The 26,421-nt window shown below is 35.6% G+C and overlaps 1 protein-coding gene across 3 annotated transcripts; it reads right to left on the bottom strand.

Annotated features, from left to right (window-relative positions):
* Positions 1-7,754: 7,754 nt before the first annotated feature.
* On the bottom strand, positions 7,755-22,875 carry LOC120414468 (solute carrier family 35 member F5). 3 transcript variants are annotated; one of them, XM_039575664.2, is made up of 8 exons: positions 22,655-22,875; positions 11,790-12,342; positions 11,577-11,714; positions 11,457-11,513; positions 9,887-10,123; positions 9,648-9,830; positions 9,276-9,586; positions 7,755-9,180 (listed from the first exon to the last, which is right to left on the bottom strand). In XM_039575664.2, exons 2-8 carry the CDS (start codon positions 11,877-11,879, stop codon positions 8,871-8,873), a joined length of 1,326 nt encoding a protein of 441 aa, XP_039431598.1. In that variant the 5' UTR covers positions 11,880-12,342; positions 22,655-22,875; the 3' UTR covers positions 7,755-8,870. The 3 variants fall into 3 exon arrangements, with proteins under 3 accessions (XP_039431598.1, XP_052565985.1, XP_052565986.1); XM_052710025.1 differs by lacking the exon at positions 22,655-22,875 and adding an exon at positions 16,528-16,549; XM_052710026.1 differs by lacking the exon at positions 22,655-22,875 and adding an exon at positions 16,254-16,385.
* Between the last annotated feature and the right edge of the window lie 3,546 nt (positions 22,876-26,421).

Below are 26,421 nucleotides of genomic sequence, written 5' to 3'. Positions count from 1 at the left end.
CGAAAACCCTAACTTTTCCAAAAGTGGACCCCTCTTAATTTAACCTTCGAAAATGAAGAAAACTGTGTATATAAGCAAAAGTTTCTCTTAAACATACAATGAATGCTTTTTGTAATCAACCTAATTGCATATTTTTTCAATTATGAGTACAAATATAGCTGTTTTTATGTTAAAAGTATCAAAAATGCTGAAGCCGTAAGAATTCATAATTAATAAAAAAACTATAGTTAATTAAAGTTTGAAATGTTATTTTATAAGTATAAATCAATAACAAAATATTTTTTGAAAATAAACATGCGTAGTTTTATCAGCAATCGTAAACAAATCTATTATTTTGTTTCGGTCAACTATTTATGTAATCAATATGGAAAATGAGCATCAAAATAACTTGTTTTTTAATCATTTTAATGTTTACAATTGTTTTTGAAACGTTTTCTTTGATCTTTTTTTGGAAAAAATGTTTTTAAATGTCTGTTAGTTTTTTTTGTTGTTTTAAGCAAAATTTGTTAAGAAAACATATTTGTTTATGTTGGAAAATCCATCTTTTATTCATTATATGTTTCATAAGACCTCCACCATGCATCAAAACACTAAATATCGGTTAAATTTGGTATAAAAATAATAGTTTTCCTATAGTGGACCCGGGTCCACAATCAGATTATGGACCCGGGTCCATAACAGGCAAAAAAAAACTTTTTTTTTTCAAATGGCTTTTTTTTCTGCTCAAAAACAAATTACTGATGAAACAAATAGTCAAAATTGTTCAAATGACTTCAGATTTCATAGTTTTGAACAAAGGGTTATGAAAAAGTGCATAAAATATTCAAAAATTGTTAAAAATGCGCGTCGGTTCTACTAGGGGGTCCACTAATGGTTAAAATACCCTACTTTTGCGATAAATTTTTATTAGCATTGAAATATTTGAAATTGCATTTTCAATTCTCAAAAACAAATTTAATACTATTTTTTGGAATTTCAATAAATTATATTTATAACATAAATCATACCATCTTGAAACGGTTCTTTAAAAGTCCGTAGTTTAAAAATAACCGCGGTTCTTTTTTTCTGAGCCACGGTTCGTTCGCTCTTTTCTTTTTTTGCCCACCTCTACAAAGTGTGCAATATTCTTTGTCAAATTTAAACAAAATTTGGTTTTTATTAACATTTGATAATCGTTCGAATTAAATTGGTTAAAAAAAGCCAAAATCAAATTTTGCATCGCTTTTAATTAACTTTTTCCTATTAAAGTCTCTCTTTTTAAAAGTTTTTCTCGTTATTTTTGTTTAAAACTTCCTTCATGCTTGAGCGTCCAATTACCCGAGGTTATCAAAATTCCGGGAAATTTGAAATTCAGTTAAAAATTGTTCTGATCTCGGTTCTGATTAATATTTAACAACAAAATTGTATAGGACAGTAAAGTTAATGGTTGAAATAAGTCAAATTATTCGCTCTACAGCATTGCCTTGGCGTTCTCGATTTCAAGATTCCTACTCGAAACTAGGTGTCCGAAGGCTTGATTGTTGAGGCAATTGCAAACCTCTTTTTACACTTTAGCTTCCATCCACCCCGGGATTCGAACTAACGACCTTTGGATTGTTAGCTGAACTGCCTACCAGCGACTCCACCGAGACAGGACCCAGGGAGACGACTCTCCTGCACCTGGACTGAGCTAACGACCTAACCTTTTTAGGTTAGTCCGGGGCCAACATTTACTTCCCGTCCGACGGAAGGCGTGGTCAGACCAAATCTCGTCTCGAAAAATGCCACCGGGACCTTCTGGGATCAAACCCAGGCCTACTGGGTGAGAGGCAACCACGCTTACCCCTACACCACGGGTCCCGGCGGTTGAAATAAGTGTGAGGATCAATTTATGGCTTGGCTTTATTTTAAAAAAACCATACAGTCATGCCTCGGTGAAGCACAGAGCTTATGGAATTTTGGCTATATGGAAGACATTGGCTTTAATCGTTTGAAAAATTATACAAACAGAAAAAAATTATAGTGTTTTGGAATCGAGATGATGGCAGCTATCCATTAAAGCTATAATTTCATCAAAATTTTCACAAAATGCGTTTTTTCCTGTTTTTTGAAAATGCAATATTTTTCTCTGAAGAACCTTCAAGATAATTATTTTTGTAATATAGTATAATAATACATTTTTTTCTCTAAAATGCTTACCTAAAATATAAAAATGGCCCAGTTTTAAATGCATCAGAAATGAATATTTACATCATTTTTTCAGACGATCTCAATAATTCAATATTAAATAAATCATATTAAGTTCTTTCATCTATATTTTTTCTGTTCTTAAAGGAATTTTATAAATACCAGATAAATCACATAATCTTTTTAAAGATTTTTTAAAGTGTTCGTAAACTTAAAACAGTTCAAGGTAGTAATTTCAAACTTTTCATGCATGATATTAAATGCAATCATTGCATGGTTAGAACAAATTTACTGATGTCTCTATTTCCATCCCATGATGAATGACACTTGTTCGAACAATATTTATTACTTTGCTGTGTCATAACACTCGATCCCAAATGGTAGTAAAATCTGGTTTGAACCAAGCCGACAAGTGTTTCCCCGTAATCGAGTTCTGTGCCGGACCCGGAATTCAATTTTAACCATCATTTGTATGCATCACAATTCGAGCGAGCTTTAAATAGCATGTTTACTTGGTCAATAAGTTGTTTGACAAATTTGCGTTATAAGTTCAATGATGTGGCTCAAGGAAGTTCAAATAAATTCAGTATGTTGATTTTTGTTTAAGGTACAAGTTTTTTTTTCAGATTTAATCGTACATGGAACCTACCGCGTAACATCCACTATCGGATAAATCACTCTCAAGGGCTTTCAACGAGCGCCAAACAAGCGATGAACCCCACAATTCAAGCCCAATATATTTACTCCAAATTCGTGTTCCCTGCAGAGCAAGCCGTGCTTTATTCAGCTCTTCTTGGCCCGATGCTTGTCAGCTGGTTTCATTCATGTGATTTAAGATTGCTAGCACCCAAGCGGATCCCATAGCAGGCCCTGATGGAGGAACCTATAATCTCCAGCCTAGCGTGAGCGCCTTCTTGTCCAGAACGATCTTATTATGGCGCTGATGATGACGACGGCGTTGTAAACCACGGTGACGGCAATAAACAATATCCTCACTTTGCCCTGCTCGTGATGTAGGCAATAAAAGTCGTCAACTGACAGGTGATTTAGGTGCATGTGATGTAAATTAGGTTAATCAATCACCACGTTGAAATATGACATCGCTGAGGAACCCTTGCGGTTGTTTGATTTTCCGACGACTACGACGAGTTGACGAGTTGATTGAAGGAAGATTTTTTTAATTATCCCCTTTTCGAAGATGGAGCGACAATTGACAGCCCCATTTGCTGAAAACCACCCTGCTGACGGAACTGAGCTTTGCCGGTTTGCTTTTAATATTATTTTGATTAATTTAACTATACTTGCCGGTTGTCAAGCATGCGGTGCATGTCCGACAGACATTCTAGCCGTTAATGTTGACTTTGAGCCAAGAAAGCGCAGTTGCCGTGTGAATTCGCTACATTGTTGAAGCTTAGCAACACCGGGGTGTGAAAAATATATTGGTTGGTAATTGTTCTAAGTCAAAATTATTCATCATTTATAGCAAATTTCAAAATTATTTTTCGAGTTTGCTTGCATTTCCAGGTGAAATTATTAATTCATTAAAAAAAAATTAGAAGTAAAGGCAATAAATAAACTCAAACATTCAATTGCTAACTTCGTAATAACACCATCGTTTATTATCGTCAGCCAGTGTAAAATTTTTAATATTCCACTGCAAGCAACGGTTAGCATCACTTGGCCCAGGGCGTTGGGTGCTCCAACGGCGATTCAGATGTCATGCGAACGTGATTGCATGCAGTGAACGAGTTTTTGTTTCTCGTTTCTCTCTTCCCTCTCGTAATCCGGATGTGGGTAAATTTTTAGGTGTCAGACCAACGAGAGGTTCTCATGGGATTAGCTCACTTCTTAAGACTGTATGAGTTAACTTTTGTTTTTTGTTTGAGGTTATTCAATTTGGCACTAGTGAACTTTAACGGATTTGTACACTTAAAAAGAACGGATGCATTAGTTCCAAATGGTATCTCATTTGTGGGAATCATTAGTTACTTAGGAAAAAAGACAGCAAATTGAACAAGGAAATCAATTTAGTTTTGAACCAACTATCTACACATCACGCTACCGCTGCCAACGATCGTTACCATCCTTTTCCAAGAACCTTAATCAATCCGAACCGTAGGGGTTAATAATTAGTTTCAACATCCTTTTCGTGGCAGCTGTCATGAGTGGGGTTCCATTTCATGACCACACGTGTGCTCTTGCGATCAAGGTTGATCGTTTAACTCGGATTAGGTCTCAAATCTATCTCATATATCAGCTCATCGCCACCGAATTTGAACCGTAGCTAAGCTTGTATAGCCTCAACTTCTCGCGCAAAATCTAAGGCCGTGTCCAATGGATTGGGGCGATCACTTAGTTTTACGGGGCGCTCTTCGTGAACTCCATGACAAAGTGAGGTAATTTATTTTATTGTCTAGGAAGATAGAAATAGAAATGTTGCATCGGGTGGTGGAACCGATAGCCGATTTCAAATCTGATTGTTAGTATATTTGTTTATTGGGTTTAGAACCATTTTATTTTATTTTTCTTTTTATTTTTACATTTTCTAAAATTTCTTGAAAGTTTAATTTAAATTACAAAAGTCATTTCAATTCAATTTCAGAAAATTAACACGATTTTGAATACGGATATATTTAAAGGAAAGTAGAGAGCAAAATGTTGTTTGATATATTTAAGGGAGCATTCTTTTATTACGTAACGCTCCATATAAAAAAAACAAACAAATTGTATGGGAATTCAGTTTTTTTTTTTTTTTTTTACTTAAAAGAGGGGGGGGTCTAATTTTTTTTTGCGTTGCGTAATAAAAGAACGCTTCCTAAGGTCAAACGTTCAACGTGTTTTTCTACAAAGCATCTTGTGACACGTCCTATCTTTTACAGCAGACGTGTCACATAATAGCACACAAGTGACGAAAAGGCAAACATTAGGCAATTTCGCTTATATAGTTCAAAATGAAAAGTAAAGTAAAAATCAGTTTTGTTTTCGTTTACAAAAAAGTCTTTAATTTGTGTGTATCCACACTTTCTTTCATAATTTCCATTTTGAATGTAGTTGATTTTTCTTATGGAAATATACTAATAATTCAAACCCCAGACCAAGTCAAAGGTTGGTGTGAGCACACACTTAATTTTGTTTAAAATCTGTTTTCAGGGCATTAGATTATACATTTTCATCTATTATCAAATTTGAAGACATTTGGTTGTATCTTTGCCGAGATATAGCTCATTGAAGTTAGCAGTTTCTAAAAAAACGGGTGCCACGATATCTCAACACTGCCTTGAAAAAATCGGCTCAAAATTTTGGTGAGGACTCGTTAAACCAGTCGAAGGTCGATTTTCAGAAAAATCTTTTTTTAAGGTAAAAATATGTTTGTGATTTTTATATAAAAAAAATCGTCAGTTCATGATTTTTGTATTTCGCGCTTTGTCATGCACACGGGATATGTCTTGAGAGTCTTCACCCCGGATTGCAGCCAATTTGGCTAGATATCTTGATCAACTCGTTGTTTTTAGAAAAACGTCCAAAAAATTTAACAGTCCGCTTTGCGCACGGCAAAATGTTGAGCTTAAAAATGTCATTAACTCAGTTTAATCATGTGATACCTTCATGAAACTTTCATTAGTGATTAAAAATCATCTTTTTACTGGATTCAAAAAAAAATTTGATTTTTTAAAACCACGGTTCTTTTTAAACTTCAGTCTTTAAAGAACAAGTTTAAGATGACATGATTTTTGTTATAAATATAATTTATTGGATTAAAAAAAATGTAGTATTAAATTTGTTTTGAAGAATTCAAATATTTCAATGCTTCACCCAAAGGAAAAATATATCTCAAACTCTGCAACATTGGATTTGCTGCAGAAAATGTCACATTTTATAACATTTTTTGCAGCAAGCCCGTAGATCATTTTTGCCCACTTGTAAATATTTCAGCGATCTGCAGTTCTCACCAATACATATAATGCTGGCCCGTCCCCGAGCAACACTCCAAAGAGAAGCAAATGTTGGTGCTCTTTCACTCAAATTTCATCAAGCGTCCATGGCGCGGTGGTAGCGTGTCGGATCAATAACCAAGAAGTTGATGGTCCAATCCTCGTTCTACTAAGTGTTTTTTTTTGTGAAATACAACCTAAAAGCCGTCGGTAATGTCGTTAATTGTCGGTAACGGGCAAAAATGTCATACTTCTATATTGCAAAAAATGCATGAGGACAGATTTCATGCAGATTCTGATATACTTTCATGCAGCCATGCATCACAATCATGCGACTGCCAGTTGGGTGTTATTAAAAATTAATCCCAAAAGTTAATGAATTTTTAGACAACATGTAAAAAACTTTTTACTTTACAACTTATTGTACATTAAAGTACAATACTAATTTGAGCATTCCAAATTGCATAATATGTAAAATATCAGTAAAAATCTACTGTACCCCGTTGGTTGGTCAGAGTCAAACTAAAAAGTGACGAACTGTCACTTTTTACACGGCGCTCACGCGCACTATCAAAATAAAAGTTTGATAGTGTGTGTGAACTCCGTGTAAAAAAGGGTGTCAAACTAAAAAGTGACCCACAACAGTGATTTTCGGGAAAAAATATATCCTTTTGTCCGATTAAACTTTAGCGTTTATAGACTTTATCAATTAAATCAGATTGTAGAAAAGAGTTCACAGAATGTTTGCTGCCAATAATTCAATTCGCAACGCAATTTTAAAATTAATAGCAATTTTTCCAACATCCTAGATTTAAGATTGGATGCCATTCAATTACTCGAATGACCGTCAGTGGGGGTGACATTGGGTCTGGGGGGAGGGGGGGTGAGATTGGGTCTAAGTGATTTTTTACGGATTTTACCATTTCTCAGGTTTTCTCAATGAAAGGTTTTGCCTCGGGTTTTGCCCACCTCTACACCATAGGGACGTGGCGTTACATCGTGCTGCCATCTGGTTTTTTTAAGTGCAAGAGTGGAAAAGTGCTGAGTCATCGTCTAAAAATAGACGGCGTCCTATCTCGCCCAGCAAAATGAAGTCGATAAAGTAGTCGGTTTCGATGAGAAAAAGTGGAAAACGTGGTCTAAAAATAGCGACGCCATCCCCCTATACCTTTAATGACGTGAAGGAAGCAAGGGCGTCCATGTGAAGTGTCTCTAGAACCGCTATAAAAATCCGATGCTTGGGAAGGGAAAGGGAACCTATTTTATGTCATGCACCGGTAATTGTAGCACAAATTCGTGAAAATAAACGTATGCACGTAGGTGTACAGATTACAGAATAAAAGGTGATTGAGCTGTTCTCCTAGCGCTCATATTCAATCATGCATACATACATACATGCATCTCTACTAAAATACGGCCATATGTCTTTAATTAAATTTTGTTCGTAGTTGAAAATGTATATTTCCAGAGTTGTTTTTGAAAAGGTCTTATAAGCTATTGTCATATGAACATATGAAATGTTTATTGGACCTAATAAAAAAAGTCAAGATTTTAATGTAATGTGCTCATACCAACCCTTGACATTTTTGCAGATTTACATGCATGCAACCCATTATGTCTTTTTAAAATGTTGACTTAGAAAAACAACACAGTTCATACTTTGTTTTCTCTTTATTGTTCGAAAATAATTAGTCTTTGCAGTGAGAGACACACTTCGGGTGATTTCTAGTTTTGTTGTTATCTTACCAGTTTTTTTTTTGTTTTTTCATTATCTTTTTTATTTTCTTCTTCTTTACACTGTCGCTACACGGGTAAAACAGGTTATATTAAACTCTCTAAATGCTATAGAGTGGTTGTTTGTTGTTGTTTGTTTTCTTCCTTCTGTTAAATGTATACCTTAGCTAAGTTATCACAAATTAGATTTTTTTATCTCTCAGAACCTAACCTAAATAGGAATGTGTGGTTGTTTGTGTAATGTGTGTAGTGTTTTGTTCTATAAGTGCTACAGGTCGAACATGGTAGAATTACTACATTATATTTAATATACTGACGGTTGCGTAGGTTTTGTGTGTGTGGAGTGTAAATTTTAGAGTGTTTTTGTTTTGTTTGTATGTATTTGTAGATTTGGAGTACACCGAAAGGACATGTGCTTGCCTTAATGAGTGAGTTCGATAAGATAAATGCGGGCATATTGCGCCCAAGGGCTACCAATTTTTTGATTTCACAATAAACGAAACGATTCTACACATGGGAGAAGGGCGGAACGAAACATTGCTACAGGAGACTGCTTACATTACATGCAAGTGCGTCTCAATCGTATGATTTGTGCCCAATAAAGTGGTTTACTCTGCTTTCATCACACATTTATTTTTGTATTGTATAGACACCTAACTCTAGCCACATAATAGTATCAAAAAGTAAAAACATTTTTGAAATGCCTCTTTTGTGCTAACAACAAAATCTATCTAAAACTTGTACACATTTATTACACAAGGTTACTCTCGCCAGCACTTGGTTTCATTAAAGTTAGAACTGGTTGTCGCATCCGTTTTCAAAATGTCTGTTGAGAAAATTGAAGTTATTCTATGCTGAAACGTCTGCAAATTACAATGATGCTACAAGTCTATTTTTCGAGAACGCTAAAATACTCTGCAGGACAAAAAAACTAACAAATCTAAAAAATATTCTCAATTCCTATTGCCATTCTGCCCAAAATAAGCAATCTCGCGTCAGTTTTAAAAATCATAATACCACTTTTAAGTGCTCCTGCACCTAGTGCTCGTGGCTACCATCGATGAGCGACTCGTGCTGCTCCTCGAGGTCCGGTATCCGGACGACGTTCGGTTTCCGGCAGTGCCGCAGCCGCCGGTAGACCAGCTTGCCAAACTTGAGCAGCGGATCGCTGTCGTCGAACTTTACCAGGAAGGCCACAAACACCAGAGACAGGAACATCGGCAGCGAGCCCAGGTAGAACATCAGCGGGTACGTCTTGCCGTGCAGAACCATGTCGAACAGCATTGCGAGGGGGATCTGCAGCGAGATGGCTACCGTGCCGATTAGGGACGATGTCAGGAAGCAGGCCCTGGGTGGAGGATAGAGAATTTAGTTGCATTAGGTCTGTAACTTGTGTCATTTCAAAAAAACAAAAAAAAAACAAAATATCAAACCTACACTTACCACAGCCACAACGCTTCCGACAGTACGGTTCCCACCAACCCGTTGATGAAGAGCACCAGAAACTGCCTCCGCGAGGGCAGCTCGAACACCTCCAGCTGGGAGAAGTTAAGTACGAACAGCAGCGGCCACAGCAGCAGCAGGTTCCACATGCCGACGAAGCCGAAGAACAGCGGAATGTTGATCTTCTCCTCGGTGTCACTTTTCCGCTTGACTAGCACCAGATAGGACGCGTAGAAGAAGGCGCTCATGATGGCCAGCACGATGCCACGGCTCATCTTGGGCTCGCTGATCTCCGACAGGGACACCATGACCTAGGGGAAGCAAGATTCAGCGTGTTATGAAATTTTAATCTGCATTGAAATCGTTACGAACCGCTCCGGATATGCTCAACAGGACGGCAAAGATCTTCGACACCGTTAGTTTGTCACCGCAAGACGAGGGAAACATCGCGGCCAAGATCAGCGTGAAGAAGCTCGAGGTGGAGCTCAGCAGCGTCACCATGGCCGTTTCACTCGGTTCCAGGGCCAGCTGGAACATGTAGTTTGCGATGAACCACTGTAAAAGAACAAATTTAAGTTCGAAATTCGACAAAATGACATGAGGCGGCATACCAGTATCGAGAACATCAGTGCCGTTCGGGCCGTTTTGTGGTGTGACTTTTGGCGTCGCACGCGCAAACTTGCGGCGTACGAGAGGCGCGACATGAGTGCCTCGGTCGCCTCGTGGGGGGACATTTCCCGAACCTCGGCGACCTTGCTGAACCGGACGCTTCGTATACTGGAGTCGTCGCTTTCGGTACCGGACACCGCAACTTCCGTCGTTTTGATCGGGATGAAGGAGGAGTCACTCTGGAAGAAGAAAATATGTTATTTAAATGATTTAAATCATCTAGGAAATCAGCCGATTTCGACCATTTTTATTTTCCGTATTTTTTTTTATTTGGCTCAAACTTTGTGGAGACCTTCTCTATGACCAAAGAAGCTGTCATTGGTTAACCCATACAAGTCTGCATACAATTTTGGCAGCTGTCCATACAAAAATGGTACGTAAATATTCGAAAATCTGTTGAGTGAATTTTCTGATCAATTTGGTGTCTTCGGCAAAGTTTTAGGTATTGTTGAGGAATAGTCAAAAAATTTGTACAGTCCAGACTCGATTATCCGAAGGTTTGCATGGGACTTCGAATAATCGAATCACAAACAAAAATATTTTTTTCGTATTTTTTCATTTTCTTGTTTTTAGCATAAAATTTTATTGACTTTTAAACAATAAAATGCATTTTTTTTATATATCATCACCGCCATCTTGGGTTTAAAATTCTAAATAATTTTAGCGTAGTTTATCAAACCTATGCTCAACAATCAAAAATTTGACAATAAAAATTTTTTTTTTTCGTGATTCGATTATCCGGAGTGAAATTTTAACAAGGATGATCAAGTCTGGACGGTACACAGAAAAAATGCCGATTTTTTATTAACTTGTTTTCACAAAAACTCAATTTCCCAAAATACACATTTTTAAATTTCGAGATTTTTTTATATGTTTTAGGGGACCAAAATCGCAACTTTTATGCCAAAAGTGCGTAATATTGAATGATTGGGCCTTTTGAAAGGTTAGTCTTGATTTAAAAAAAAATGTGAAAAAATATAATGTGAGAATTTTTTTATCCAAATATCACTATTTTGTCTACAATTCATAACCCAGCGGCCGAATTTTTGACCATACTTAAGTACTTCTCTATGGCTCAAAAGTTGCGGCTTTTGGTCCCTTAAACATATCCAAAAATCTAGAAAATCAAAAAAATGCGTATTTTGGGAAATTCAGTCTTTGTGAAAAAAATCAATAAAATCATCATATTGTTTTGAGTACTTATTTTTTTCTGGATATTTCTCAACAATACCTACAACTTTGATCAGAAAATTCATTCAAAAGTAACAGATCTTCGAATAATTACGTACCATTTCTATATGGATAGCTGAACCAAAAATAACTTCTATGATCATAGGAAAGGTCCCCACAAAGTTTAAGCTAAACCAAAAAAAATACAAATAAAATCCATTTCTGGTTTTGGTAGAGAATTGCTCAAATGTAGAAAGTTCACGATGGAATCATCAGTAATATTTAAACATAATTTTGTTTTTTTTTTAGTTTTATTAACAAAAGCCCAAACGTTCTACTTACAAGAGTTGAGTTTCCATTTCCGTAAAAGTTGTCGTCCTCTTCGGCGGTGTCCATTAGCTAAAAAGATACAAAACAAATCATGACGACCAGACCATTCTCAAAGAACTTGTACAAGCATACCGCATAGTTTCCCTCCCGCTTGCAGCTCTCCTTCCATGGCGCAATGAGCCCCAGGAACACCAGGTAAACTGTGAACATCGAAGCCTTAAAGTACGTGCAGAAAAATGGCTTGTCGTAGTTTTCATTTTCGTACAAAAACTGCAAGTATTTAAAAAACAAAATGTTAAACCATTAGTATTGTTCAAGTGATTAATGGCACTGCTCGAACCGAACCTTGGTTAGCTCACTGGACGATACCCAGATGATGTCAACGAGCACTAGCAGTACAATCCCGAGGACCAGTTTTTGTGCCTTGTTTAACATTCTCAATTCCGGAGATTCGCGCAGTTTCGCGGAGATCTGTCTGATTGTTTCGTATCACTATATTACTTGATTTGTGTGTGTTGTGTTCTTTTTGTTTGTTGTATACTGTTGAAAATTGATCGTCTCTCGATGATGACCCAATTTGTATCTGTCAACTCGATAATTTTAAAGCAACTGATGAAGCGCCGTCTGGCCACTGGGCAAGAGATGCTGTTGTTGTAGTTGATGTATCACTGCAGCGACCCTTGCACTTGGCGACACCTCCATCGTCTTCGTCGTGGACGTCGTTGAGAAGATTAATCTGGTCATTTGATGCGAGAGAAGAGTGCGCGCGCGCCCGTTACCAAAGATGGTTGTTTACATGCCTTGGATTAGGCCAGATAATTCCACTCGTGAGAAGAATGGTGTTATCGCCCGGCTTCTAGACTTCACGGATGATCACATATCAAAGCTATGAGGTGACCTGGAATAATGGAGAATGGAAAGCACGAGTGAAATAACTGTATCAGAATTTTTTTATTTTCTGATTGAACGTTACTGAAACATATTTCAGGATTTGAATGAGCTACAGACATTAGCTCATGAAAGGCAAAAACAAATTCAAGAACTAAAAATATCCATGCGTCTAAAATTTTATTTCCAGAGTTTTTTTTGTGTAAGTCAGATAAAAATATGAAACTCCGTAGCTTATAGGACTTTTTCAAAGAATATTCGGATATTAAAAAGTAGTTGCATCTTCTTTCACTTCATTGACTGAAATTCAACGATTTTTTTTAATTCAAGGACTGTTTAAAATAAACTTGAGGTTGTAAGGATCTCCAAATCTCTGCATTATGTCATTTAGTTTAAAAATTTATTAATTACAATTAATTTAACATCTTCAGGCCAAAACATTGATATTTTATGTTGAATTCAAATATTCTATTATTTATTATCTTCACATTAAAAAGAAAATATTAAAGCAGAAATAAAATAATTAAAAAATACAAAAGCCGACGTCGTCTTGCTATCTTGTCGCACCTGACATTTCGACGTTCCGAGAAAAACCAAAAAGAAAAACGAAAGCACGCAATGTAAACAATAACAAACACGTTTTGTTTGGCTGACCATTGTGTGAAGTGTCCCAAAGTTTGGTTGAAGTTGGAGTCCCTACACCCAGAACTGGGCATCGGCATACGAGAGGATAAAGAGCACGATTCGGTAGTAAAATGGTACTGTGTGCGGACGGAGAGGATAAATCCCGAAATTACCGAGAGTACTTTTCTCATGGTTCATTTTCCAAAAAAGTTCATCTATCAAAAAAAAAAGTACCGGTACCGAGACTCGAACCCAAGAACTTCGGCATATTGAACCGTGCCTTTGCCGTATGAGCCACAATGGTTCGGTGTCTAAGTGGCGGTCATTTGTCCATATAAGCCACTCAATAGGATGAACTGTTCCAATGAACGAATGAACACGCGAGAGGACTATACTCTCGCAATAAAGCACTTTCCTCACGTTTCTTTTCGTGAGGACTATCCCCTCGTTATTTAACTTTGGGTGTAGTTATAATTACAAATGTTTACGGTAGTCTAACTTGTACGTGCGTCAAACGCGATCTGACCTTAAATCCCTTTGGCCAGTTGTCGCACTTACATCAATATTCAGGGAGTGACAAGATAGCACGACAAGATTGAAACTACTTTCATGTGTAAAGTAGAGCGTCCAATTTGTCGTCTCGGGAAAAAAATCCCGGGATTCCCGGGATTTCCCGAAAAAATATATTTCCCGTTTCCCGTGAAATTTGTAAATTTCCCGGGAATTCCTAAAATTTAAGCAAAAGTACACATTTTCTATACTTTTTGATACCATTTTTTTAGATGCTCAGAGAAAAATAAATGAAGATGATTTTGTTCAATTAAATTTAATTTATAGCTCATATACAATTAATCAGATTATCAGACACTTTGATATCGGATAATATTTATTTTTAAAGCTACGGGAAAATTAAGTAAGCTTTTTCAAGAATATTTGGAGTTATTTCATTAAAAATATATTAAATTGAGAATGTTTACGTTTTTGTTTACCATGATCTAATAAATTGAAAATCAAATTGGTATCTTAACATTTTTAAAATAGTTTTGTGCAAGAAGAATTATTTCAATTCGTTAAAAACCTGGTATACAAGAAATTACAATATGTAGTAAAAGAAAAATGGAGAACTGGTGTAACAATGGGTGTTAGAAGGTTAAATATCAAAACATGTAAGACTGATTGTGACATGATGTTAATTTCAAATGATTGAAAACATTGGGTTGTTTGAAGTAAAACGAACAAGAGAAGTTTGATTTTTGCTCTGCCATTTTGTCCATGAACTGAAACCATTATGACTTTTTTTAGAAAAGTTATTTGTCATGAAAAGCATAATTTCTACATGTTTTTTTTTTTTTCAACTTTTTGTATCAAACCACGCGCTCTTTTACTGGTCACAGAGGCAAGAAAATAATGTGTATGATTATGGAGTATGGATTCATTTTAGGGGAAATTCTCGCTGGTTTCGCAGGTTAAGCACTCGCTCCTAACTCCATCCAATTTGCTATTTTTTTCTATTTGAACAACTAATTTTGCAATTTTACATAATGCCTGAACGTTTTTGTTCAAAACATAACAAGTTTAGTATGTAAAATATTTGAAAACTAAAAAAAACTCTTTTTCGGGCCAAAATTGAACATGTTTACAAAAGTCAAAATATCTTTGACAACCATACCAAAAAAGCACTCGAATGATTTTTTTTTAATTTAGTTTTAAAGATATGAAATTTTAAGTTCTCAGTGACTACACCTTAATACTCTACTCTACTGATGCTAAGAAAAAATGACACTCTGCTCCACAAGCGTAAAAGATTTGTTCGGGTTATTTTAAGTTGATTTTAAGCACCACTGTGCCATTTTTTTACATTTTTAAATCGCTTATAACTTTTCAATGTCGAGTTTAACAACTTTGGTATGTTCTACAAAGTTGTAGAGCATTGAATATCTTATGAGAATCTTACTTTTGGGAATATTTGGATGAAAATAGCGCACCGTAGACCATTAGAAAATTCGACTTTTCATACATTTTTCCGATTTTTTTCCATACAAACTTCACCTTATAGTATCAATTGGCAATTAGTGACCGATTTTGCTTATATTTTGCCCAGAATCCTAAAATAGGTCAAGGAACAATATTCAGCTCGTGGAACGTGGTTTTGAAAAACAGTCACATATTCTGGGTACTCGAATGCTCATGCCCCAAATATAACTGCACTTTTTGCCGTCCTGATGCTCAAGGCCCCCAAAATTGCCAACCACCTTTTTGTGTTTACTTTACACACTCGCGTTTGACATTTTTGTTCCCTTATCATGAAAAGATAGTTTTTTTATCACTCTTTTACAACATCGATTTTGGCATATGTGAATGACACCCGAAAAAATATAAAACAAAATTCTGAATAATTATTTGTGGGGCATAATTGCCCAATGATAAGATGGATTTCAATTATTTTAAATGTAATAAAACAATGTCAATCTATCCGAAAATACTTTCATTTTATATTCACAAATATTTCAATTACTAAGAAAGAGTTTCGATTTAACAAGACACATTAACTGACACTGAGTATTTCTACTTATTCCATGATTCATGTTATGAAAAAATGTTAATACTTCATTAAAATTAACATCGCTACAGTATAATTTTCTCTTGAATCGTCTTTTATTATGATTGAAAAATTCACTACCAAACACGCTCGCACACGATTGCTAATCCATCTTCAATATGATTACATGTGTGGATCCGTTTCACAACCAGCCTAGTAGTCAGTCAAGCCAAGCCACGCGCAAAAGGGCTTCCAGGAATGAGTCATACTTTGGGAGCGGATATCAACCTATCAAGCTGGATTGACAACTGACTGAAGCTACACCGGAAAGGGTGATTTTTTTTGTGAAAAGGCACTTTTTAAGATGTGTTCAATTTGTACTTCAACAAACGCAATCAGTATAGAATTAAAATTTATCAAATTTTAGCATTATGATTTTACAAAAAAAAACGAAATATATTAAATGAAGTAACTTTACAAGAATTTTTACTTAAACAAATTTGAACTCACGACGCATAGATTGTAAGTTCATCGTGTAACACACTGAGCCACGAAGGCTGCTAGCACTACATAACAATAATCCAGGGAGCGTTTTAATGATGGAACGATCCACCATAAATCACAGCTGAGCACTAATGATAGGCGGTTTTAGCGGATTACGTCATCACAATCCAGTCAATACCACGCAGAGTTTTCGAGTATGAGCCCTTTAAGGTTAAATCCATTTGGATTCTTACAAAGTCTTCAATAACACTCACGTTGTACTACAAATTGATTCGTTTTAAATTAAATTTGCCACACGCTACACCGAACCTTAATTGCCACTTAAATAATGCATTATCACATGCTGTGAATCACAAACTCAAAATGCAATTATCAACTGGCGTTGGAGCTTAAAATTGAGTCGGGTTGTGACCCGCTACGGGAGCAGTATTATTTATAGAGTCGCACATCTATTTCGAAGTTGTGAGCCGTGGTGGTGACACAATTTCTCACTCTGTACTCCGCACATAGAGATCTTCACCAGCATACCGGTAATAGAGTCGTTCACACACAATTCCACGAAAAGCACTGCTCTTTCACCTCCCAAAAAACCTTCACTTAAAGAACAAAAACCCATAAAAATCACCAACAACAACACACAAAAAAGCTTGTTCCTGTGAGCTTTCCTCGCCAAAATCAACCAGGGCTTGTTTTTCTTTCGTCGTCGTCGTCGTCGCCGCCGCCAGCGTTAATATGAATTTCAAATAAAATTGATTTATTGGTCTATTTTTGCCTCCCAGCCAGCCGCAGCAGTGCCTCTCCTCCTTGTTTGCGCGGTTTGTTTGTACACACGCGTCTCAGGTTCAGGTCGGCCAGCAGCGGACGTACGTGCCTGTCCCCCTTCTGCCTGGACTGCGACGACCGACGGCGGAGAAAGCCCACCCAAAATAATGTTGTTGCCGGCAGTGCGGATGGGATGCCGATAAAGGGCAGGGTGGCGACTTCATCTTTTGTTTTAAGGAAAAAAAATTGAATGAACAATCAATAACAATGAATGCCTTTTTTACAAAAAAAAAGTCATGTTATCTTAACAATATGTTAATGGAGTATTGCTATTTGTTAAGAAAATAGAAATATAAGTCAAAATTTAAATAATGCTTTTCTTTCGAAAGCTGTATCTCAACAAGATATTAATCCCAGTTAAGCATTTTTGTCCCAAAATTTGCTAATCTTTAGCTCTAGGTGTTTTTTAAGAGTGTAACTATTTTCTGAGGTGGCATAGTCAAACCTCTTGATTTCTTGATCAAAAGTAATTTCTTACGAAACGTTACGTTTTTAAACATATGCAAAACCAACATATTTTCAGAAATGGGTTAAATTGAGGAATTGGAGATGTAAATTTATTTGAAAAATTTGCTGTTCAGAATGAATGGGAAAAAATGAAGTCGGAACAAGTATCATCAAACATTAAGAAATTCAAAATCTTTATCGACTTAATATACCGTCGTCAGGGGTGACATTGGGTCTGAGGAGTGAGATTGGGTCATACAAAAATGCTCATTTTATGATTATTTCTGTGATCAGTTTGAAAGAGTGTATTCTCTTTTCTTTTCTAGAACATGTCATGCTGGTTTCAACTCGAAAACAAAATATAGTGAAGCTTTTTTTGTTTACCCTTAAAATTCTAACTTCTCTTGTTTTTAACGTGAAACAACTCAATGTCATTGAATTTTTTAAGCAAGTCTTTAAAATATTTTTACATTATCAAGGCATTTTCCAAACAATACCAGGTAGCTTTTTGATGATTTTAATGGTTTTACTTTGTCACATGGTTTTCAGTTTAAAAAATGACTTTGCATAGCACAAAAAGATGATTTAAATCATAGATCATTAATGATCATCCCACAATCAGCCTTCCATTTTTTATAATTGGGTCCTAAAATGAAGCTTGGATTGCTGATATTATTGTTTACAGCGATAAAGCTTATTATTTTGAGTACAATGACCCTTTGTACGACCACAAAGAGTTTAAAATAGATTTTTAAATCAATTTTGAAAAATTAACCTCGCGGTCCTTCTTGACAGAAAAGCTCCTACTTGACAGCTCGTTCCAAGGGGACCATAGTTGATCCATCGAAAAAATGTTGTCTTGTCAAAAAAAATTGCATTAAAATGGAAAAAAGTGATCAGAAATGGTTTTTAATCGTGTTTTTTACCGTTGTAGATAATAATTGACATAGGGCTTTAGTACCCAATTAATCCTCTAACACCCCAGCACCACTTCAGACCAGCAATGGAACAATCATCATCAAAAGAAAACTTTGGACGTTCATCAAGAGAGAAAAAAAGAGAATGATCTGTCACATTTTGTTGACGGGCAATTTATGTATACAAGCTGAAATAAATGATTTTAAGTGTTGCTGACAAGGAAATTCACAATTCTGGAGCGAGTTACTTTTGCGTTATTCCTCTCTCTTTCGCGGGTGAAGAATGTTCGCAAACGAAAGTGATTTTTTTTGCGATTATTCCATCCCTGCTTAAAACAGTTATTTCTTGAACACTATGCACTTTTTGAACTGATTCTGCAAGAATCAAATATGAAATATTTAATGATACCAACTAAATTTATATCCAATTTGATCATGGTAAACAAAAACATAATAAATCTCTATTTTGCATTGGCAGTAAAGGTTTCATTTTTTTTAAATAACGCCAACTGTTTTTTAAAATGCTAACCAAAATTGTAAAGTATATTTTTATTAGGCAAAATCTGTTTTCAGTTTTAAATGCGTCAGAAATTAATATTACCAGAGATAAATCTTGACATAAAATTGTATCACCATCTGATAAATCCAATATTATCAGTAAATTGAATTCTAATCTAATCCAATCTAATCAGACCCTAGCGCAGGTTGAGTTTGAGCTCAGAATGTTCGAACAACAACACACCATCATACGCTCCGAGATTTTTGGTGTATCCGTTGGGAGCACCATGCTAAGAAGGTTTGGTACTCCAGGACCCTCTGGGGGGACATTGTATTTCCACGAATGCCTTGGACACTATTTGCCGTGGTTATAGCGCCACAACTCGCTCTCCAATAGTATCATTAAATTGAATTGTATAAATTATATTGTTTTTTTTTTGTAAATTCAGAATATTGTTTTTAAAAAAAAATCAGAAAATGTATTCTACCGCTTGAATTATGCGAAACGGGAAATATTTTTTTACGGGAAATCTCGGGAATTTTTTATTTGCTGATTTTCACTATTTAAACAACTTATTTTGTAAAACTGTTGATAGAAACTTGCTTGCTCACTTCTTATTGAGCTATTTATCACTCGATTTCAGTTGAAAACGCTTTTAATGAGCTGTAATTGAACGTCAAAGTGCTGATATGGCAACATTAAAGCCACGCTGGAATTAGATGCTGTCCCTCTACTTCATAATTTTAAAATATAACGCTCTAACAAAATCAAATGGTAAAATTAACCTCGCGTGCGTAAACCACCAAGAATTCTTTTTGTTCAGTCATTGAAAAATGTCATCCCATTGAGTGGCTTATAACAAAAACAAAAAATAATTATAATACCGAATATTGGTGGCTGATATGACAAATTTGTAGATACAGTAAAACCTCTTTTTAAGCGGTGCGTTACGTTTTTGTAATTTGTCCATTTATCTGGAACAACGCAACATTTTTGCATTGTTTCAAAAGCATTTTGTAGGTTTTGTTCAGATCTACAAATTGCTTTTTGAAGCTTGCAAAAATATTTTATGGGTTTAAGAGAAATCTTCCAAACAAAAAGCGTAACGCCACCGTGGAAAAAGAGGTTTCACTGTATCGGCAAATTTTATATAAAAAAAATCATTTGAAAATGGACCCAGGAGAATAACGCTCTCGATAATGTACAGTGCAGCACCTTCTCGATTCTGGCAACATGAGGTGATGCCAAAACAGGGATGCCAAAATCAAGAAATTTCCAATTAGTGTATTTTTAAGAAATCATTTTACTTTTTTTCACATTTTTTTTTTTCATAAACTACGTAAACCTTTCAGGAGGAGGTAGAGTTTTGGGATCGTCCATAAATCGCGTAATGAACGAAATCAACTTTTTTTCTCAAAAATCAAACCTATCTTTTCACTACGTGATTAATGATTATCGGAATGAGTGTTTTGTCAAAAATAATTGTGTTTTTTTTTCAATTAAAATGTTTGCAGGTTACAACTATTTGCCCCACCATCCTCAGAAATTTGTTTTAAATTTGGTCAGGGGTGTCCACAAATGACGTAATTATCAAAACGTCCATATTATTGCCCCAGCTTCCTCGGAGAGCTGGGCACGCTAGTGTTTTAAACCGAATTTTTATGTGGTTTGTTTGTGATCAGATGATCAGTTAAATTAGTTTCGTGTTTTTATTGAAAACTTGAATGCATTTTTTTCAGTGATTAAATTAAATGTCCGAGTAGAGCACTCACCCTGACCGAGAGGGGGTGTAGCGGCCGCAAAAAGGTGAGCACGGGGCGCGATAAGTGAGTGCTCTGCTCACCGAACCCAAGTCGCCCCAAGAGAGGTTATTCACGAGAATGACGACAGTGACTCAAGACCACAATGGTCAAATTTTCAATATATTTTTTTTAATTCTTTCGAATTAGGAATTCAATATGAAAATCCATTTCAATTACGATGTATGACAATTTTTCAAAATAATCCTTCGTGCACAGCGGGAAGTTTACGTTAAAGTGTGTGCCATTCGGCGCTCGTGTACCGCCGCAAGGGCCTCTGGCCGGCCCCCCTTGTCTGATGTGACCGGTGATGAACGGACGGCTGAAGACGGTCTCAGGGCCCAGCCCGCGTCGATGCTATAACGTGATGTGCTGTGTGTGTTTGTGCATTTAAACGGAACAAAAGTTCACAGCGCAAAAGAGTTGGGGTGGATGTAAAATCATATTTTGCTGATATTATTCTATTTCAATTACCTCTTTTTTGAGTAATTTTACCTAAAATAATGTGCAAAAATATGTAATTCAGCAAAATCGAATGAAAATTTCCGATTCATGAAATAAAAATATAATATGTTGACAAAAAATGTCATTATTCCCAGATGTAATATTTACCCATTTTTAAAACTTAAATTACAGTACACTGTAATTTTCGTGTAATAAAGTATCCGTTTTTTGTTTTCCTCACATAGGAAAGGTCTAAATCCTACTCAATAAATGAAGTTTAAAAAAATGTAGACTCAACCTATTGCTAATCACGAAATCACAGCTTTAATTAAAAATTTCCTGGAATCCAAGACTGCTGTTTTTTATAGTATGGCAATGTTTTAGCCTCTTAAATCTGGAGCAACATTTGAAATGGGCGGTACGACATTGCTCTTACGGCCTTCCATTACACGCGATTATATGGAACGAAAGGCCGTAAGAGCAATGTCTAACCGCCCCTTTCAAATGTTGCTCCAGAAATATAAAGCATCGTGTTTAGCTCAGATGAGCTAACTGTACAAAGCAGGCTGACATCTCTTTAAGGGGGTAACATACATGTAAAAAACTCAAAATTTCATAATTCCGAAAATACATTAATTCCTTCCTAAAGATGATTTCCAATCACTCCTTAAAGTTTCATAAAGATATTTTATGATTAAAGTGAGTAGAAGAAGATTTAAGTTAGAAGTTTTGCCATGCGCAAAGCGAACTGTCAAACTTTCTGAGCCTCTTTCTCGAAACATGTATTTGTTGACCTTTTTGTCAAATTACATGTATGTAACGCCTTGATATATCGCAAAAAAAGAAAAACGTTTTCAAAAATCGACAGAACTGAAAATGTAAGGAAAACGTACGTCACGTGTTAGATATCTCGAAATTTAAATGAATTAATATAAAATTTGGGGTTTATGCACATGTGCAGTTCAACCGTGCACTGCATCTGGTGTCAGAAATAAAATAACAAAATGACCCATTGCAATATGATTTTCTTGTTTTTGTTCTATTGTGTGTATAGTAGTAACAAAAGAGAGGGATAAATTTTTGTCTCATTTTGTATATTTACACATTTACAGAAAACATTTTAAGCAAATAACAACAACGAAAAACATGATTCACGATTTTCTTTGACAATTGTAGAAATAGTGATGAATGCAATGTTTGTAAAACATAGAACCACCCAACAGCTTCAGCCCAGTTTATATAGAATCCACATAAAGCTTTAGCTAAACAGCATATAAGCATGTATCTGTCGGTATATGCTCAAACTTGGTATCATCGGCAGTAATAATACTTGGGAAAAGCATCTTCCGACCAGTTCGTGACGACATCCGCGGTACATTTGGACAGACAAACGGCGTCACTTAACTTACTTTTTTTTCTATCCACACAATTTTCGGTGCCGGAGGTGACCGTGTTTACATATGGTATCCAATTTTTCCTTATCAAATTTTACGAGGCACACCATTGTTTTGTCAGAGACGACACTGACAAATTAAGTATTTTCTCAGAATGGACGTCATGTTTGGTTGTTTCGCAATTTAATAATAAAAGCGTCACAAATTGCTAATGTTATGATAATTGAAATAAATTGACCAGGTAAATAAGTGAGCTCTTACTTAATGCTATAACAAAATAAGGAAACATATTTGACCGACAGCGGGATGTTTTCGTTCATTTCCGATAATTACCTTGCGTTAATCAACTTGGTCTGTTCAATTCACCTTAACATTGCACTTGTTAAACCGTATTACACTCACAAAACTAAAATCTGATTCCAAATCAGAAAGTTATTGCCCGCAACAAAAAAAATCCCTCAATCACAAACGCGTCTAGATTGCGAAGTGCAGGCAATTTTTTCGCCTCTTGAAGTGCGACGACGAGTTTATTTCACCCTTTTGACAGCTCGAAACTGACAGTCCAATGTGTGCCCGAAAACGCGATGAATGTTCATGCGCGCGCCAGAACGCCAGCCAGTACGCGATAAAGAGACTGTGCGATGAACACACGTCGTGGGAGCAAGGGAATGGAATACGCCGGGCATTTTTAAGGTTCAACCATGCGCAGGTCCTCTACGGTGTAAGTGTGCCGTGTAGGACGTGGGCACCAATACCAAATGAAGAAATTTAATGGTGTTTACCTGCGGTCTTAATGCCTTGGTGGTGAAATGTTTCCAATTTGAATTTGAAAAATTGAGGATTTCTATTGGGGCTTGATTGGGGTTAATCAATCGAAAACGAACTTCTTAATTTGACTTCTTTCTTTCCATAACCGGCTGTTTATGATTAAATCTTTTCATTTCTGACTAAATACAAAAAAAAGTAATTGTCAAAACAGCAGCGATCGATAGTTTGCCTTGAGAAACATGCCACATCGTAAAGAGACTGCTCTAGTAGAAACAAGTGTTACTAACATTCCTGACCCATTCTCTCGAGATCTACAAACTGACATTGTGGGCGCCGTTGGTGGCCTATGACTAGGGCTGGTGATTTTTCTCAATTTCACGGTAGCGGAATTAGCCCGTGAAATTTGCCCTTGGCCGTGAACACTGCGAGATGCCATGACATTTGGTAAAAGTTATTGTCGAATTGCTCCTCAGTGTATTTAAACATTGATTTTTAATTCAACACAACATTCAACATGATTTTGAAAAGGAATTTTGAAACTTATGGGAAATTGGACGAGTTTGTCGGTAAAAATATTTTCGATACTGAAAAATCAAGTCTGTTTTAAAGAAATGGCCAAAAAATTGCCAAAACTCTTGTTTTTTCATTTTTTTATTTTTAAAGCCGCAGTATCTTCACAATTATTGGACTTATTAAATGATTTTTTGGTTTTTTTTATGAAAAGACATACTGCATCCTGGCTTTTTCGTGAGTCTTTTTGTAACATTCAAGGCTATTTTCTCACTTAATTTTTATAAGTAAATAAAGTAAATCTTTCCCAGTTCCTGAGGGGAACACCCTTGAAGAGTATCGGGGCCGGCATTTACAAAGCGGATTCAGTGGCAGTTTCATTCTCAACTTAATGTTAACATATTAAGGTTAATTAATGTTAACATTCCATAGGTCGCCTCCCTAAGGTGTCGTGATAAGGTCCAGTTTGTGACGATACACTTCCTTCCCTTTACTAAGCAATCGATTCCAGAAGGGAAAAAGATCACCAGTTGTGTTGGTCCGAGCCGGGATTTGAACCCCGATCTACCGCTTACGAGGCGGAAGCGTTACCACTGGGCTACGTAGCTCGGTCACTTAATTTTTCTGCAAAAAACATCATCTTAAAATAAATCATTCAAACTTTAAAATAAAAAATCTCATAGATGTGGCGTATATTTATCTTTCAGTGCTTTTTTCAGAAAGCCCGTCCAATTTCCTATAAGTTTATCTTTGATCAGGCTTCGAGGGATCGTATTTGTTTAACACTCAAACGCCCGGGTAATCATTTAACCTCTATTTTTTTCTTAAAAATCTCATAGCTTTTGGTAGAATTGGCCAATTTGGATGCTTCTGATTGCAATAGATCCAGATTTGTCTTTATTTTTAACTGTTAGACGGAGTACAAATATGGTCCATTTTTTTTTTCAAGAAAAAAATAGGGGTCAAGTTTCATTGAAATCGGAGAGAGTCGGGTATTTTTTTAATTCTGTTAAATCTTTAAATGTGAACTTTTAATTTCATTAAAATTACGATGAGCAAATCGCATAAAACGATGTGTTCATAAATGTAGATTATTTTATTCAGTTCCCCTCAAAAAGTACGTCACGTTTTGCTGGACCCCCCCCCCCCTCCATCTTGTTTTTTTTGTGCAGTTTTAGCATGATTTATAAAAAGTTTTATTTAAAATTCGGAGTTTGATTGGGAAAGTTTTAAATGTTTTAGTGACAGAAATCTCCACATGAGCAATTCTCTACAAAACCGGCCGATTTCGACCATTTTTATTTTTTGTATTTTTTGATTTGGCTCAAACTTTGTGGGGGCCTTCCCTATGACCAAAGAAGCCATTTTGCATCATTAGTTTGTCCATATAAATTTCCATACAAATTTGGCAGCTGTTCATACAAAACTGGTACGTAAATATTCGAAAATCTGTAACTTTTGAAGGAATTTTTTGATCAATTTGGTGTCTTCGGCAAAGTTGTAGGTATTGTTAAGGACTATTTAGAAAAAAATAGGTACACGGAAAAAAAATTTCCCGATTTTTTTATTAACTTTTTTTTCACAAAAACTCAAATTCCCAAAATACGTATTTTTTGATTTTCGAGATTTTTTGATATGTTTTAGGGCACAAAAATCCGCAACTTTTGAGCTATAGAGAAACATTTTTTGAAAAACTGGTGATTTTTGGAAAAAATCGAAATTTCATACATAACATTTTTTTGACCTCATTTTTTTATGCAAAATTGAATTTGCAATCGAAAATTACTTTACAGATTTTTCGATAAAGGGCCCCGTTTTCAAGATATAGCCACCAAAAGTTTGATTTCAGCGAAATATTTGCAGTTTTTCGATTTTTAAAAATAGTGACCATGAGTGACCATTTCTAAAAATATTTTTTTTGAAAAGTTCAGAAAATTTGCTATAAAATTGTCTAAGAGACATTGAAGATTGGACCTCTGGTTGCTGAGATACAGCGGCAAAAAGAAAAAGAAACACGAAAATTGAAGTTTTCTAAGTCTCACCCAAACAGCCCACCATTTTCTAATGACGATATCTCAGCAATTAATGGTCCGATTTTCAATGTTAATACATGAAAAATTCGTGAAATTTTCCGATCTTTTCGAAAAAAATATTATGAAAAAAATTAAATCAAGACTAACATTTTAAAAGGGCCAAACATTGAATATTATATAACATTGAACTTCAATTTTCGTGTTTCTTTTTCTTTAAGCCGCTGTATCTCAGCAACCAGAGGTCCAATCTTCAATGTCTCTTAGACAATTTTATAGCAAATTTTCTGAACTTTTCAAAAAAAATATTTTTAGAAATGGTCACTCATGGTCACTATTTTTAAAAATTGAAAAACTGCAAATATTTCGCTGAAATCAAACTTTTGGTGGCTATATCTTGAAAACGGGGCCCTTTATCGAAAAATCTGTAAAGTAATTTTCGATTGCAAATTCAATTTTGCATAAAAAATGAGGTCAAAAAAATTTTATGTATGAAATTTCGATTTTTTCCAAAAATCACCAGTTTTTCAAAAAATCATAACTCGGCGGCAGATTTTTTGACCATGTTTCTCTATAGCTCAAAAGTTGCGGATTTTTGTCCCCTAAAACATATCAAAAAATCTCGAAAATCAAAAAATACTTATTTTGGGAATTTGAGTTTTTGTGAAAAAAAAGTTAATAAAAAAATCGGGAATTTTTTTTTCCGTGTACCTATTTTTTTCTAAATAGTCCTTAACAATACCTACAACTTTGCCGAAGACACCAAATTGATCAAAAATTTCCTTCAAAAGT

This window comes from Culex pipiens, chromosome 3, assembly GCF_016801865.2.
Source record: "Culex pipiens pallens isolate TS chromosome 3, TS_CPP_V2, whole genome shotgun sequence".
NCBI lineage: Eukaryota > Metazoa > Arthropoda > Insecta > Diptera > Culicidae > Culex > Culex pipiens.
This window is presented reverse-complemented; position numbering and strand designations above follow the sequence as displayed.

Bases quoted from the DNA above. Each gene is read 5' to 3' on its own strand.
- LOC120414468 (XM_039575664.2), bottom strand. From the start codon at position 11,879: ATGTTAAACAAGGCACAAAAACTGGTCCTCGGGATTGTACTGCTAGTG. The intron at 11,715-11,789 runs GTTCGGTTCGAG...AAATACTTGCAG, and splicing joins CGTCCAGTGAGCTAACCAAG to TTTTTGTACGAAAATGAAAA. The intron at 11,514-11,576 runs GTATGCTTGTAC...GTATCTTTTTAG, and splicing joins AGCGGGAGGGAAACTATGCG to CTAATGGACACCGCCGAAGA.